General features: G+C 38.3%; 1 protein-coding gene across 5 annotated transcripts in view; it reads right to left on the reverse strand.

Annotated features, from left to right (window-relative positions):
• The window catches only part of cdh23 (cadherin-related 23), a 166,861-nt gene that overhangs the window by 67,250 nt on the left and 83,906 nt on the right, over positions 1 to 15,705 (reverse strand). For all 5 annotated transcript variants that reach the window (XM_086092439.1, XM_086092438.1, XM_086092441.1 and 2 more), the window contains exons 10-13: positions 12,774 to 12,886; positions 9,352 to 9,540; positions 5,716 to 5,865; positions 4,750 to 4,908 (exon numbers count right to left, since the gene is read on the reverse strand). In XM_086092439.1, coding sequence (XP_085948565.1) covers positions 4,750 to 4,908; positions 5,716 to 5,865; positions 9,352 to 9,540; positions 12,774 to 12,886 — 611 coding nt within the window. The remainder of the gene's footprint in view (positions 1 to 4,749; positions 4,909 to 5,715; positions 5,866 to 9,351; positions 9,541 to 12,773; positions 12,887 to 15,705) is intronic.

Consider the following 15,705-nt stretch of genomic DNA (forward strand, 5'->3'; position numbering starts at 1 on the left):
CTGTTTTATTCATGTGGTGTTTTCATATATTGTCTATTCCTGTTGATGTATTTGTACTTTCTCGTTATGTGCACTGGAACACCTAGGTGTTATTTTGCACTATAAAAATACAACAAACTTGAAATTTGTCCGAATGCCACAAAGTAATGTCAAACTTTGAGATCAACTGGGATGTGCATGGACCAATTAGACTCAGCTATGGATGTGGTTGAGATAGTACTAAAGTGACTACAAAACTATAATCTTGTAAACCATGGTGACACACAAAGAGCCCAAAAATCAACAGCCAAAAAGCATTCACATTCCAATTGCAAAATAATGAACATTGGAGGAGAAATACTCTCTGTAACCTTCCACTGCAAAATCACATTGATTTCTACTAACATTAGCAACTGCTAATGTCTAAAGTCTCAAGAGTAACAAAAACAAACAAAAAAGACACAAAGAGATGAAATGAGAGAAGAGCGGATAGAGACAAAAGAGTAAATCACAATAAATATTTATACTGATAAGCAACACTGCAAAGCATAAATATTAAACAGCTGTGTTTGTGTGTGTACTTATGTTTTGGGCGTAAGTGTCCACGGGGATGCAAGAGTGGGCACTACAAAATGCATCAGCTACCTCTGTACATCAGCTCTGATCAGATGAGCAATGAATATTAACCTAAACCAAGCCTTTCAGCAACATTATCAGATTGCTTGTTGGGCACTTTTGAGAGGAGCTGGCAACAACATGCATAATTCCAATTAGCATAGGTAAAAAGCATTGTATAAACAGTAGCCAGACTCCACCCTATCTAGAGTCCTCTCTCCAAACTACTGGAATGGTTCTCAGCTCCAGAAATGCACACAATGCAAACCTCTTGACTATAATAACATTTATTGTGAGGTAAAAAGAGCAGTCTTGTAGCATGTGACACTTATTTCATGGCTCTCTTTAAACATGAAGGTGGACATTATCTAGAGGGGATACCTGAGCAACAGGTGCAATTTTCATGTGACTTCTCAAATAAAAAAAAAAAAACTACTTTGAACAATTCTAACCAATCAATGCTCAAGCATTATAGTTGGAGGATAGATGCCACCACTAAGCATTACAGTACAAGTGTACTCTGTTGCAAAATAGTACGTAAACGCAGCAATGTCAAAGTATTTTAGCAAAAAAATAAAAATACAAATTTAAAATAATAATTTAAAAAAGAAAAGAAAAAGGCCAAAACAAACCACTGATCATGCGTCCCTGACAAGACTCATTATATAGTCTTTATCATTAAATGTTTGCTTCATGCTCAGTATAGTTTGAAACAGAGGAAAATCTGTCTCTATTCAGGTAAATCAAAATGAACAAACAAACACTATTAAAAAAAACACACACAAAAAAAAAACAATTCCAGACATTACACCCACTTCAAGGTTTATTGCGATGATAGGCCATTTAGTTTGGCAGTAAGTCATTGTATAGATATTATTATGTCTGGACATGCAGACCATTAAAATGAGAGAGTCATCATTGTTTTTTGCAATAAAAATCATGTGGCCACCCTTCTTTTGCGCCTCACAGACATCTGACGCCTTTGGGCCTCTCAACACATTTAGAAGAGTACAGAGAATGAAGCCATGGAGGACAATGAAGGAGCTGTTCCAAAGTTGGTGTATGGTGACAATGCACTCTTATTAACATGAGGTTCAGTTCACAGTGTAGATGCTAGACTTGTAATAACATGCAATCTAAATCCATGTCTTATTACTTTCATTTCTTCTTTCGTTCTTTTTCTTTCTTTTATTAAAACAATTTGATTTGCCAGGTCTTTTTTTTTTCCACCTTTGACATTTATTTATTTATTTTTTGCTGGGCTTGGCAGTGACGGCTGTTCAGAGGGTCACCACATTATTTTAAATAATACATTTTAATAAACAAGGCGGCACGGTGGCTGACTGGTTAGCACGACCGCCTCCCAGTGCAAAGGTTGTGAGATCAAGTCCGGGCTTCGGCCTTCCTGGGTGGAGTTTGCATGTTCTCCCCGTGCTTGCGTGGGTTTTCTCCGGGTACTCCGGTTTCCTCCCACATTCCAAAAACATGCATGGCAGGTGAATTGGACACTCCAAAATTGTCCATAGGTGTGATTGTGAGTATGGTTGTTCGTCTCTGTGTGCCCTGCAATTGGCTGGCAACCAGTTCAGGGTGTACCCCGCCTACTGCCCGAAGCCAGCTGGGATAGGCTCCAGCAACCCCTGCGACCCTTGTGAGGACAAGCGGTACAGAAAATGGATGGATGGATGGATTTTAATAAACAAGGAATCATAAAATAATATTTTTTAAATGCTGTATTTTTTTTTTTACACATTTCCAGTCCAGGGAAAACAAATCCTTATTCATGACCTTGCAATTTTTTAAGGGTAAATTAGTTATTCCTCTCTCTTTAACCACATAACATTGTACATATGACTAGAATGTTCCTTTACCTTGTGTGGCTGGTGCTTCCTTTTAAACAGACAATAGTCATTAATTAATTTAATGAAGTTGCTGTTAATAATGAGCAATGTTTAAGCGACAGCTGGAGACCTGGGGGTGGGGGGGGGGGGGCAGCCGTTTGTGTGTACGAAGTATAAAAAGGTAAGATCACAACCACAATCTGCTGTTAACATACTTGAGAAACGTAACAGTGCTGTATAAAGAACAAATCGAAAAAAGCCACTGGAGGATTTCAGATAATATGCGCTTGGCCTCATGGGAAATGTGGTTCTTTCAATAGCAATTAAAGGGAAAACAATATCGCTTTTGTCCAAAGGTGCCTCCATAATCAATGTAAACCAAATGCTCATTTGTTTTGCTTTAAAATTGCATGAAATTAACGGCTTCTAATTTCTAATTCCTAGTTCCTAAGATATTATATATGGGTTGCTTGTGCTTTTATTATTATTATTACTTTTTAATTTTTATTATTTATGTTTTTTATTATTTTTATTTTTTTACAGAATTGCAAGGCTACACTATTTTGGCTAGTTTTGTCACATACAGTACAAACCTGATTGATTGCAGTACAGTGGCAACATTACAAACAATACAGTAAATGGATGAATGATAAAAATCCTACCTCAACTTCAAATAATTCCTTGTGACCACCACAAAGACATAAGGGGGTGAACAGGGTGAACATTCACTTTAATCAGACGGCAGCATGAACATAAACTGCCTGCTGCATTCATTGCATCACAAGCATTGTAACTCACTGTCTAAATTACTAATGAGCTAAATTATGACAGACCCACACTGGTAAACAAATCTGTGCAAACACATTACCGGACAAACACACACATTCACACAGCACTAGATTCTAATCATGTGGGCTAACTAATAGCGCAAACCCTACAATGACAATGTCTCATTTTAGCCATGTGTTGACTTTGAGGGAGTTGAAGGAGATAGTGCGCGCGCGTGTGTGTATGAGTTTATTTCCATTGCGCTCCCTTAGTGAACAGCTCGCCATGAGTGGGCAACATCTGTTTAATGTTTGTATTGTGTCTTCTGTGGCAGTCAGTGTGTACTGTATGTGTATTTGAGTCGGTCAGACAATGGACACCCTCATCTAGTGGTGAATATGTGAATGCGTCCATGCTTGCACAGACCTCACTGTGAGCCTTCACGCCTTTTTCTCCTTACACTCGCTACAACAGTACTCCATTCTCAGGCAGGCCAACATGAGCCAGACTTATCGGGTATTAGATTGCCCTGCAATCTCCATTTCATGAGCACCAGTCTATAAACACTATTGATTTTCACACAGTGGGTTTTGCACTTGAATCAAGTGGAATGCAGGTGTGGCTGGTTGTGTTGACTGGCAATGAATAATAATAATATGCCTTTAGCCCGCTACTTTCACGATAATATGAATCCCCTTTTAGAGTATTATTATTACTATTTGTTTTACTATGTGTACTGTAGTGTATTTGGCTAACATACTGACTTGGTGCATTCATAGCGTATGTGACACTTTGGTGTTGTTTCCACCCCAACAGACAGCCGATGGAGTTCTCCAACGCTTACCCCAAGTCCAAATAAGTGGGTGGTTTGTGTCAGTGAGGGCATCTGGCATCAGAAGTAAATCCTGTGAGTTTGAATCATTAGTTACTTCCTTTAGACCAGTGTTTCCTAAACTTTATTTTAGTACTCCACCACACAAAAATGTTACAAGAAGTCTGAATATTGATCATCTCGTCTCAAAAAAATGACTTGATAATAATATGTTTTAAGCAGCCCCACTAGTCTAAAAACGGCAATGTGGTTAATATTGCATTAGTGTAATATGAGTTAAGCAGCAAAATCCAGAAGTTTTTTATTAATATCAGAAGGCGGACATTTTGTTACTCTCTGTCAAGTGAAAATGACATCACAGTTGCTCAGGTCTCAGGCAACAACCAATTACAGCTCAGCTTCAGAAAACAGGTGAGCTGCAATGTCTTCTTCAGGCAAAATGGCCACCCTCCGAGATGGATAAAAACGGCTAGATTTTGCTGCATAACTCATATTCCACAAATGTAATATTAATCAGAATGTCATGTTTAGACTAGTGAGGTCACATATAGCATATTATTGTCAAGAAATGTTTACGGTTGACTTCCCCTGTAATTGAAGAAAAAGTTGATATACTCACAGGAATTATTCTGTTGTATGGATGGCAACAGGTACCTTTTGCCATTGAGTTTTTTATTTTGCATTCACTGGGTTGTGCACTCTTTTAACACTCACCAGGATACGAAGCAGTGAGGTACCGCTGGGTGTATTTTCGGGGAGGCTGATGTTGTAGAGAGATTTGCTGAAGATGGGCCTGTTATCATTCTCATTGATAATGTCAATAAAAATGCGAGCGAATCCCACATGGTCGGACATGGACTCATTGGCGTAGAGCTGAAAAGAAGGAAATAATGTTTAACATTAACCTGACAGGTCAATGGGATATGTTTTAAAGGACTTTAAAGGACTTTAAATGACTCAAACTGCAGTTTCTAAATTCCCTTGTTGATAGAAAATATTTTTTGTGTAGATCAAGGTAATTCAGAATTTGAAAGACAGTTGCCTTGTGTTCACTCATCAAAGGAATTCTTACGCTGAACCTCGCAGTCTATTTAGTAGCCCATCTTCCATGCCTTGTTTTTAAAGTTGCAGAGTTTGGATATAGACAAAAAGTGTGTTTTCCACAGTAAAGGTAATTCATGTATACTATTATTATCATAGGTCGGCACGTCAATGAATTCTGAACGTCGGCATTTGTCAACTCGGGACACCCTTCCGTCATAATCAATTCGTCAATATTTCAAGCCAAACCATACTGTAATCATCAGTCCGTCAATGCTATTTTAACTGGGCTTCAATAATTGATAAATTACTTCCATCATTCGTTATTTGTTAGCGAAATTAGGAAGGTCTGTTGGCGCTGACGTTTATTGATGATTACATTGATGGACGAAAACCCACTAAAGGCAATGCTTATTGTCTCAAAGTGTCCTGTCATTCGTTAATCGTCCCAAAAAAAAAAGGTCATCCGCCATTGACAGTTTGACAGAGCGTCCGTCAATATTGATGGAATGCCAACGTCTGGTTATGATCTCCTTCAGGGTCATTGACAGCTATAGACGTCAAAAATCCATTTTAACTGGGCTGGCAATGAATGAGTAAAATACAAGGCATATTAGGTACTGAAATCTTGAAACTTACAGAAAATTTGTAGCTGCGGATGCGCTCGAAGTCTAGTGGCATCGCAACCCTCATTCTGATGTCGGCACGCCCTTGTACGGCCGTGGGGGAAATGGTAAAGTATTCAGAATTGTTTCCTGTCAGGAACACCTGGAACATGCTGTTCACACCCTGCCACGGGAAAGACAAGAGTTTACGGAGCATTATATAATCAGACAAAAAAGGGATTGTCACAAGGTATGATGGAAGACAAATATTGATACATTTAATGAAAACTGATCAAATCTATACGTTGATAGTAGCCTACATGTTTATTTTTATTTTTATGAATTACTTGAACAAGATGAATCTTAATTATGCACTGCACGACAAAGAAAGGCAGCAACAGTCATCTATTTTTGCAAAAACAAACCAAGAACAAACGTTATGCTTTACATTATAGCATTTATATGCCATAATAGCCTAAATAATTATGGCAGAGACAGAACAAAAGCCAGTTCTAGTTTAATAGCATCAAGTATTAGTGGAGTCAAAATATTTGAGCGTTGTAGCTGGTCTATGTTTTTTACAGGCTTATACATTTTTTAACTGGTGCAAGCAACTTTTAACACATTGGTAGAGAGAGGATGAAGGCTGGCGACTAGATAGTGTTGCAGAAAACTTTCTCTTTCCTCTTTCCTTGTCCGGTCATTTAGTTTGGACAGTCTCCAAAGTTATTCTTTCTACATTTGGACACATATCAACGTATAGGATGCATTTAAAAAGTGTTTTATGAGCAGAAAGAGATGTTGTGATCGCTGGTGACAACCGTGACTATCTACCTAAATACAGAAACGTCCATCAGGGATTTGGTTCTGGCTCACAAAATGCTGCTGACTTGATGTGGGGCGGAGTTTTAGCAAACTATTGAGTTGGCTCTAGTGTAGGCACTTTACGATTATTAACTATGCTGTGGAAATACTTTTTGATCCGACATGAAATTCCAAATAACCTCTAAAAACCTAATGTCTTAGTCTGTCTTTCAAACACAGATAATCCCTCAAGTACAAAAGCATGAATATAAATCACGGTAGGGTCAAAATGACAGCGCAACCATGAGAGGTCCGTGGCTGCCTTGAGCCACAAAATCATCTCTGGAGCAACCCCCCTGCCGCACCTCCCACCCTCTTGAAAGCTGCAAGGCAGCCGGTCGCATCATCACCGTGGCAGAAGACAGAGGAGGATGAGTGCACTGGTCGATTGGTATTTTGCTGGCAGCTCAAATAGCCCCCTTGTTTTTGTTTTTATCTGTGTGAGAACCATTGTGGCTGATGGCTCCTATTTAAAAGACCATCTAATATGCAGGGATGTCACCTCAAACTGCCCATAAATATAATTGCTCGTCCATTTACTTCAGCCTTTAGAAGCCCCTGATAAAAAAAATAGCCTGTCAGGGGTGACATCCACAAAGTTTGTTGACAGGTTCCAGTTGAAAAAAGTTTTATAGATGGCAGCCAAGCAGAAGAACGGATGGAAGAACTAACAGCCAAAGAAAGAGAGGTAACTACCACTTGTGTCATAGTCTCAAAAATAAAACATCTGCCCATAATTCCCTGGACTAGAGGAATGCAAGATTCCTGTGCAGGTGTAGCGGAGTGTGAATGAGTTTGCACATCATTACTGACATGTGGGTTTTACCAGATCATGACAGCAAATCAAAACAAAAACAAATTACCTCTAAAACATGCACGTGTAAACTAATGTATCAAGCTCCAGCACGTCTGAGAGCTACATTTCTTGATGTCAAGGTGATGTGGATGGTTGTTCCTCGATTATAAAACTTTGACCTGTCAACATCTCAGTCGGGTGACAAAAGCAGGAACGATTAACATAGCATTAGCTCATCTTACACGATGCAATGTTATTATAGTTACCGAAAACAAACAAAAAGAGTGACATTGAAAAAACAAGTAAAATGAAGCATTTTTGAAAAAACAAAAACAAACACGCTCTGAAAAATATTTTTAACTGACACAATTGAAAAGAAAAAAAAGAAAAAAGTCAAAACAAAATAAAAGCTAACTGTAATGAAAAAGGGACCGCAATGGAAAATAAGCCCATGGCTTTATTGTGTTTTTATCCCTTTAGCAGCAGTTGTGTCATTGCATGTTTGTAAACATCCTTTTTTTAAATTATCAATCAATCAATCAATCAATCAATCAATCAATCAATCAATCAATCCCTGATTACCATTCAGGCTCATGATCAACATTCGTCTGTCTTTTGGCAAACACTTTGCCTCTTCTCCACGAAATAACATTTTAATGAGATGAAGATATAAAAACCTGAGTGTCTATAAAGTTTTTTTTTTAATAGCTATCGCTTGTTGTGTGGTAATGATGTGTTTTGAAGTGCCTTAAATATGGATAGGTGCCTACCCATTACTTAATGTACATTATCAATTGTGATTAATAAGATCTGTATTACTTTCTTCAGGCTGGGCTCTTACTGTGATTGTGAGCTATAAGGAGGAGGCATGTTTCTAGCACAAACTCAGTCAAACCCCACCTGCCAGGCTGGTAGGGGGCTCGCTGTTACATGCATTGTTATTGATATAATTAATGCTTTTGCAGCCATGTCAGCATGGCAAATGAGAAAAAGTTCTCTGTTGCTTTACCTGAATAAGTACAACAAAAAAAATCCCATCCCTCATCCAAACGATAGGCATTGGAATCGGAATTGCTAAATGTTTATCAATTTCCACCACTTTGCTATATAAAGCCATACAGCTATATGTATAAATTAATTCTTAACGAGATATTTGTCCACATAAAATGACACACACACTTCTTTGGTGCACTCATTTAGCTCATGTGGACAAAGTCAATTATTAGAGTGGAGGCAACTATTCTAAAAAATATATTAATTAAATAAATTAATTGCAATAGTTAAATTTATTTTCTTGGTTCAACACAACATTGTATGAAAAGCTTAACAGGAAACTATGTTCAAACTTGGTATTATTCTCGCACAAATTTTTGGGGGAGATATTGCCCATATGTCCATATTTTTGTCATCAACTCAAATGATTACATTTGGGGCAACATTTGATAACATAGGTTGATATAAAATGTTATCTTGTAGGAACACGTTTTAAGTGGTAAACAATCCTGTTCCGTGCAGCAGTGCATCCTTTATTTAAACTTTTGCTCCCTTGCAGGCTCCCTTTAGTTTCTGTATTTTTTTACGGCCTCTGTTCTCCTCTCTACCTTTCCCCACCATCCACTTGACTTGCAGTTATCTGACAAATTCCACCCTGACTGCTTCTGTGGCTAAATCAATCAGAGTTGACTAGCTTTCTGCTTATCTGCAGCCTCTGTGATTGATTTTCCTCGTTAGGCATAATTTGATGCTCTGTCCCATCTCTTCCAGAGCAAATTAAATTGTAGTGAAGTCCAACGTGCAGGTGTCGGCTGTGTGCGCGTCATTTGAGAGCGAGGCAGAGTGAAAAAAGCTGAACGTGAACTGAGTGTGTGCATGTGTTGTGACTGACTGAGAAATAGATAAGGCTAATGGTAAGTGGCAGGAACATTAAAAGTGCTGTTTAAAAATGTCTAAATAATGACTATTGATGAGCAATATTATCAAGTCAACGATACAGCGACAAAATCAACCCACCTCATCCTTGTCCTCAGCCTGAATGAAGAGGGGCAGCGCAAAGCCCACCTGGGCAAGCTCAGTGATGCGGACGCGGTACTCGGAACTGTTGAACTTTGGGGCATTGTCATTCTTGTCAATAAGCAGGATGGTGAAGGTGGTCCTAACCGAAGCGTCTGATGGACTGCGGTCTTCTTTCAGCTCGGTGGCCTGAAGGGAGTCACAAAGGAAGCGGCCATTCGGATGACGAGACGAAGACAAGAGACACAATACGTCACACTAAATGTAATTTCTGATAGAAGCTGTCAGCACACAATCTAGACAGGCATTTACAGTTTTTCATTTATCGAATCAAAAAAAGCACAGGCTGAATCAGAGGGCTCAAAGTGAGGCCAAAGGAGGACCCCCACGTGTAGGCCAATACACACACACACAGACACAATGAGATTTAAGAGAAAATAGTCCAATTGAGAAGACCTAATTACACAATTTCTCTCTCTGGCTGTCTGAGTATTGAAGCTTCTGCAAAGAGAAAAAAAAGGGAGGGGAGAAATGGACTTGGGCTTTCTATGGTCTGATGATAGTTGATAGACGAGTGCCACAATCAGTCGGGCATACTGCTTGTGTCCAGATAATAAAGGTAGTACAGCCTCAATCATTCCAATGTCACTTTGCCTTCATAATCTCAGTATTATCTAGCCTGAAGTTGAAAAATTAGTTGTATTACTCTGCCTTACAAAAATCAATAGCAGCACCACCAAGGAAGCATAAGCAGAGAGAAAATGTAGGAGGAAAAAAAAATCTATATCTTATAAATACATTTTTGGGTGACATTTTTTTCCAGCACTTTTAAATGCTTTTTTTCTGCTTCATAATTATTGATTTCAATTAAAAAGATGAACTAAGACTGGAATACTTTTGCAAGTGTCATTTTTTGGGGTATTAAACCAGAGAGTGTAAGAGAGAGAGAGAGAGATACTGGCTTCCCACTCACGTGCAGCTTTGTATGAACATTAGAGCAACTAAATGTGCAAATAGGTATGTCATATATAAGCAGCATTATTATTATTGTGTAGCTCATGTGCAAATGATTTGACTCAACATAACATTGAACTTTACACTTCAACATTGCAGTCACATTGATAACAAAAGCTCTTGGATTGTATATCTTTCCACTTTCAGCAGCTCTTCGACATCCATTTCACGCACCCTCTTGCACTCTGCGAAAACCGCTTCGTGCACAATAGTGGCTGAAAAGAAATTACGGTGGGGGGGAGGAGGGGTGGATGGGGTAAGGAAAACAGAGGTTGGAAGTTGAGGAGATAGTGGGTGTGCAAGACAAGCGTGATACACTTTAGGCTCAGGGCAGGGACAGAGGAATTGAGAGACAGCATCTACTTCAAAAAAGGAGGACAAAGAAGAGAAGGAGGGAGCAACATAAGAGCCCTTCACACCAGCGAGGGCACTAAATCCTATTCCTTTATCTTGTGCTACTCAGTTCCACAAACCCTCCCTGGACAGACTGCGGGCTGTTTACTGCTCACAAAACTGCAAAAGGGACATTATCAAAGGATCAAACCGCAAATGCCTGGGCACATTATCAAGATGACAATTGTGCGGGAGCACATTATCTATCAGTCTACACGTGTCAGATGAACTCTTGACCTTGAAAGGGAATTTTTAAACTTTCGGATCTCCATTGAAAGTAAAGTACTGTGCAAAGGTCAAAGATCAATAGCAATGCCATAATGATTATATTTAACTAAAATGGTGAGCGCAAGCCTTCAGACATGGCTGCACTTAGAGGTTATTCCTGACGCCCGTTTTGCTGATGAATGACAGGAAACATTAAAAATAAAAAGCACAGGTGGAAGTGGGTTTACATCGTCACCAGAATTGTCAGGAAACGGGTCAGTACCGAATAGAAAACATACACAACACTGATAAATTGGTCCTACAATAGCTCTGACGAAATGTAATTTAGCGATGATGGAAGTACGGTTAAGATAACAGCGTCGGAGTGACGGACTGGTGATTACAGTTTGGTCCGGCTTGGAATAATGATGGACTGACAGAAGGCTAGCGAATGACGAATGGCGGATTGGCAACATAAATGACAATGCCCACCTGTGGCTATACTATTAGAAAAAGTGAAAACAAATCTTAGAGCTTTGTATTTGGGTTTGTTTGACAATCTGTTTGTTAGGTTAGCAGTCTATTTCCTAGTTCATGGAGAATGGAGAACAGTTGGAGGGGGCCAAAATTATTCTGGGGATTCAACCATTTGGTGCTTCTATACTGTTAAAAAAAGAATATATTTACTTAAAAAAAACCTAGGAAAGTTTTGTCACTCAGAAATTCTAAGTACATTTTACAAGGAGAGTTATGAGTATATTTTACCAGTTTATTTAAAAAAATAAAAATTAAAAAAAGCTACTCAATGGTTGAGGAACAAAGCCATAACCTTTAGGTTGGGAAACAGCTTCTCTACCACATGAGCCATACCGTTCCTGCTGTGTGTGAGTATATTGATGGTATCAGGCAGAATGTTGTACCGCCAAGAGACCCGTTTTTTGTCTCATTTTGAACACACCAGCAATGCAGCATAGTTGCAAACAGCAAGAGTGGCATGGCTCAGGTGGTAGATCAATCAATATACAAAGGTGACAATTGCAAATTACACTCAAAACTCTCCTTATAATATTTTTTTAGAAAAAGAAGAAGGTTTTTTTGCAAGTAAATATCACTCTTTTTTTTCTCTTTTTTTTTATTGGATTGAAATGTAATTGGTTGTTCCATCATTTATTTCGTTTGGACACTTTTTACTAATATGTGCAAACTGGCTGTGTCCTATTATAGTGTTTCACAAGTCATACTGACTGACTGAAAAAAAGCCATTACAAAAATAGACAGTACAGTACCGTGGAACCATGTTTGAATGTTTATAAAGTTGTATAATTACACATACATGCCTCTAAAGCCCAGCAAAACTTCACAAGTTGAATTGACGTCATGCAAGACACCACTAAATATTTTAGATATTCTTGTACATTTAAATGTGTTTTACTTTTTCTTTGGCTTTTTACAACAACACATAAGAAACACATGGGGATGGTATATTAAATTAAGAAGAACATGATAAGAAGACCAAAGCAACCCCACAGGTTGTCACTTGTTTTATAGATTTTAATTTTGACTAAGAACAGAGGTTAACGTGTTTTTGATTGTCGCATTAAAAGATTGTTTGACTTCAGAGAATCCACTGTACCTTGAGAACTTTTTTAATTAGCAAGATTACAAAAACAGGAACATTTGAGTCAAACGCATCGACACAAAATCATCGTAGCTCGATTGAGACAAGTTTGCCTGACATCTGGTCACTCCGTGATGTGACAATCTCTTCCACCACGAGATTCACGCCCCACCCCCATTTATCAGCTCACCTTGACAGTCAGAGTGAATCCTGCTGAGTAGAGTGGGTTTTCTCTGTCCAGCTGGCCATTCACTGTCAGGGCACCACTGATGTAGTCCAGGGAAAAAACACTGTTGGTGTTCCCTAGTTGGAAGGACGGAAAGGATGGATGGTGAGTGAGGGAGAAAAAGAGATAAGAAAGTCAGAGAGCCAAACGGGAACTGGCGTTGTGCTTAATTCAACAGAACCCCTGGGATGCAGCACAGAGTTTTTGGAAGGGAAAGGTGGTGGACGAGCAATGTGGATTTCTCTTTCATGCAATATGGATGGAGCTTCTGCTGCGATTCCTTTCTTCACTCAACCTTAGGCTGACCCACCACTTCTAACCTGTTCACACTGCATCCGCTTATTTCATCCCTCGCTGTCCGAGCCTCTTCCCTGATGCACTTTCTTTGCTAGCTTTTATTTTACGTATGAGAAAGGCGTCATGCTTATTGTTAGCTCACGGTTAGCATAATTATTCATGATTTAGCATTATAAAATTATATTGTTAGGAATTATGTATATTTTATTTATGTATGTAAGTCCAATCTTTAATTACAGTAGTAAGAATGGCACATTTATGTTACTTACAGAAATGCTACTTCTTTTTTGTGTGCTTGTCCGCGTTCAGGATGGAAGATAAAACCAAACTCTAAAGACTTCATGCTGCACTTAATGCATGCTGGTTGCTCCACTAGTAAATCAAACGATTCTATAAACTGATGTCTATCCAAATTTGTGATTTAAAATCAACAATGACTATAAACAATTCTGGAAATCTGGAAATAATCTATGAAGAAAATAATCTTACCCAACATTCCCGTGTATGAGCACACCTCTACACACACCCCACGTGGCTTGGTGTGATTTCCCCCTCTTTCCCAATTTAGATGTTTTTCTTTAGAGGTGAAAACATATTTGATTGACAACTGTTGTGACATCAACACTGGAACTTTTCTGACACACCTCACACTCTCTGTTCACACGAATTTGCTTTGTTTTGACTACTGTTAGAGACTGTTAGAGTACATGACGCGATTGCAGCCACTGTTCCTGTTGCGTGAGTGCACACACACATACTACACTACACTACTCAGAAACATTGACTGCTCTCCCGCTTTTATTGTAATCCATTTTGAAACCCTCCGTATGTATTTGTTGGAGAGCTGTAGAGGCCCCCTATGCAATCTGTCGATAGACACAAGCCATACATTTGAATGTTATCAAAAAGATCTTCTGAATAAGAAGGCAAACAATAGAGCAGACAGAGCTGAATGAAATGACCCCGAAAGTCAAGTCAAGTCCAAATGGAACTAATTCACTTATGTCTTATGTCAATATATTCTGTGCTGACCAGCTGACAGCACACAAACTCCTCTATCTCTCCGCTATATTGTGTATGCTAAATTGAATACTGTGCAAACATGCTCAGCAAAAACTATTCAACTGCTTATAAAAATAAAAAAAAAGTGGTACATATACGATAAAGTATGACAGGATATGCACTACGTAGTCTTGAGTGCAGAACAACAACTAGATGGGTTAAACTACATCAGCACTGCCACAAATCCTTTGCAAAGAAAATGATACAATCAAAAATATGTATTTATACAATGAGGTTGTGCCTTGCAGAACAGCTAAATGCATATTATTGAGATTTTTTTTTTCAACATCTTGGCCATTTATTGTGCATGCACTCAAGGACAAAAGTTTTAACAGTGACTCTAACTTTGTGTTTTTAACTTTTTATGTTTCACCTGACAGGGACTAAGCCGAAAGTCAAACAACAACTCTGCAGCATGCGTTTCAAATGTTCCAAATATGGTGCTATGTAAAAGCAAATTGTAGATGTCTTAAAAAAAGACATGATAAATATTTTTTTTTTTTCAACAAGTCCAAATTAATTTTTTAAATAAAATAACAGTACGCTATAGTATAGTGCTACCAGTTTTTACACTACACACTTTTGAAGTAATACATTTATTGAAAAATAACTTTAATTATTTATTATGAATAATGATAATTACATTTATTTTCATCTATGTTCATGTTCATTTTTAGCCTACTGATACAAATGATTTTTATTTAACAAGGTAGCAACAACAACAACAACAATAATTATAATAATAATAATAATACAAACTTTTTCCTTTTTTTTTTTAGATCCATGCGTCAAGTGGGGTTGTGTGCGGTTAGGAGGAGGCACACGCCACTTGGTCAGGCGGCATGGCCGCCTAGCCCGCATGGGCACGGGTTGGTCACAACAATGCAACAACCTTGATAGTACCAGTTCTATAAAACTCTGCGATTGCTTACATTTTCAAATAATTACTTTTGCATCATATCTAGGGAATCACAATGTTCCATTAGTTGTGAGCTATGTTTTTGCCTGTGATCCATGATGGCTATTTTGTGCCCACGGTTAAAGTGTTGACCCTTGTGCTAGAAACATGTAAAACTATCCTTCCTTCTTTTATAGTAAAAAAAAAAACTGTCACTGCAAATCACAATTTACATAGCAAAGGCCAAATAATATAAATACATTTCGGAATTTGACTGTATATTTGTACTTTGACATCAGATCAAATCTGAACAGATAAACACATTTTTGATGTGCGAGCTCTAAACAAATCCACACTTCCCAAACATTACATGTTTGGGAATTTATTAATGTGGGCGTAGTTGGCCATGGTCTAGAAATGTACTGCATATACAGAGAACTGTTTCTAATAAGTTGCCTTTTGTGTAGCTATACAAAAACAAGAGAAGCATCCTTCTATATAGCTTTCCTACAGAGTAAACACAAAACACACACACATACATGTAAGGTAGGTCGATTGAAATCCTGTAGGTGTAAATGTGAGTGTGAATGATTGTCTGTCAGCCTTGTGATTGACAGGGGATAAGTCCAAGGTGTACCC

The sequence above is a fragment of the Leptonotus elevatus genome, chromosome 13 (assembly GCF_054856555.1).
Source record: "Leptonotus elevatus isolate MCC_2025b chromosome 13, RoL_Lele_1.0, whole genome shotgun sequence".
NCBI classification, from domain to species: Eukaryota; Metazoa; Chordata; class Actinopteri; order Syngnathiformes; family Syngnathidae; genus Leptonotus; species Leptonotus elevatus.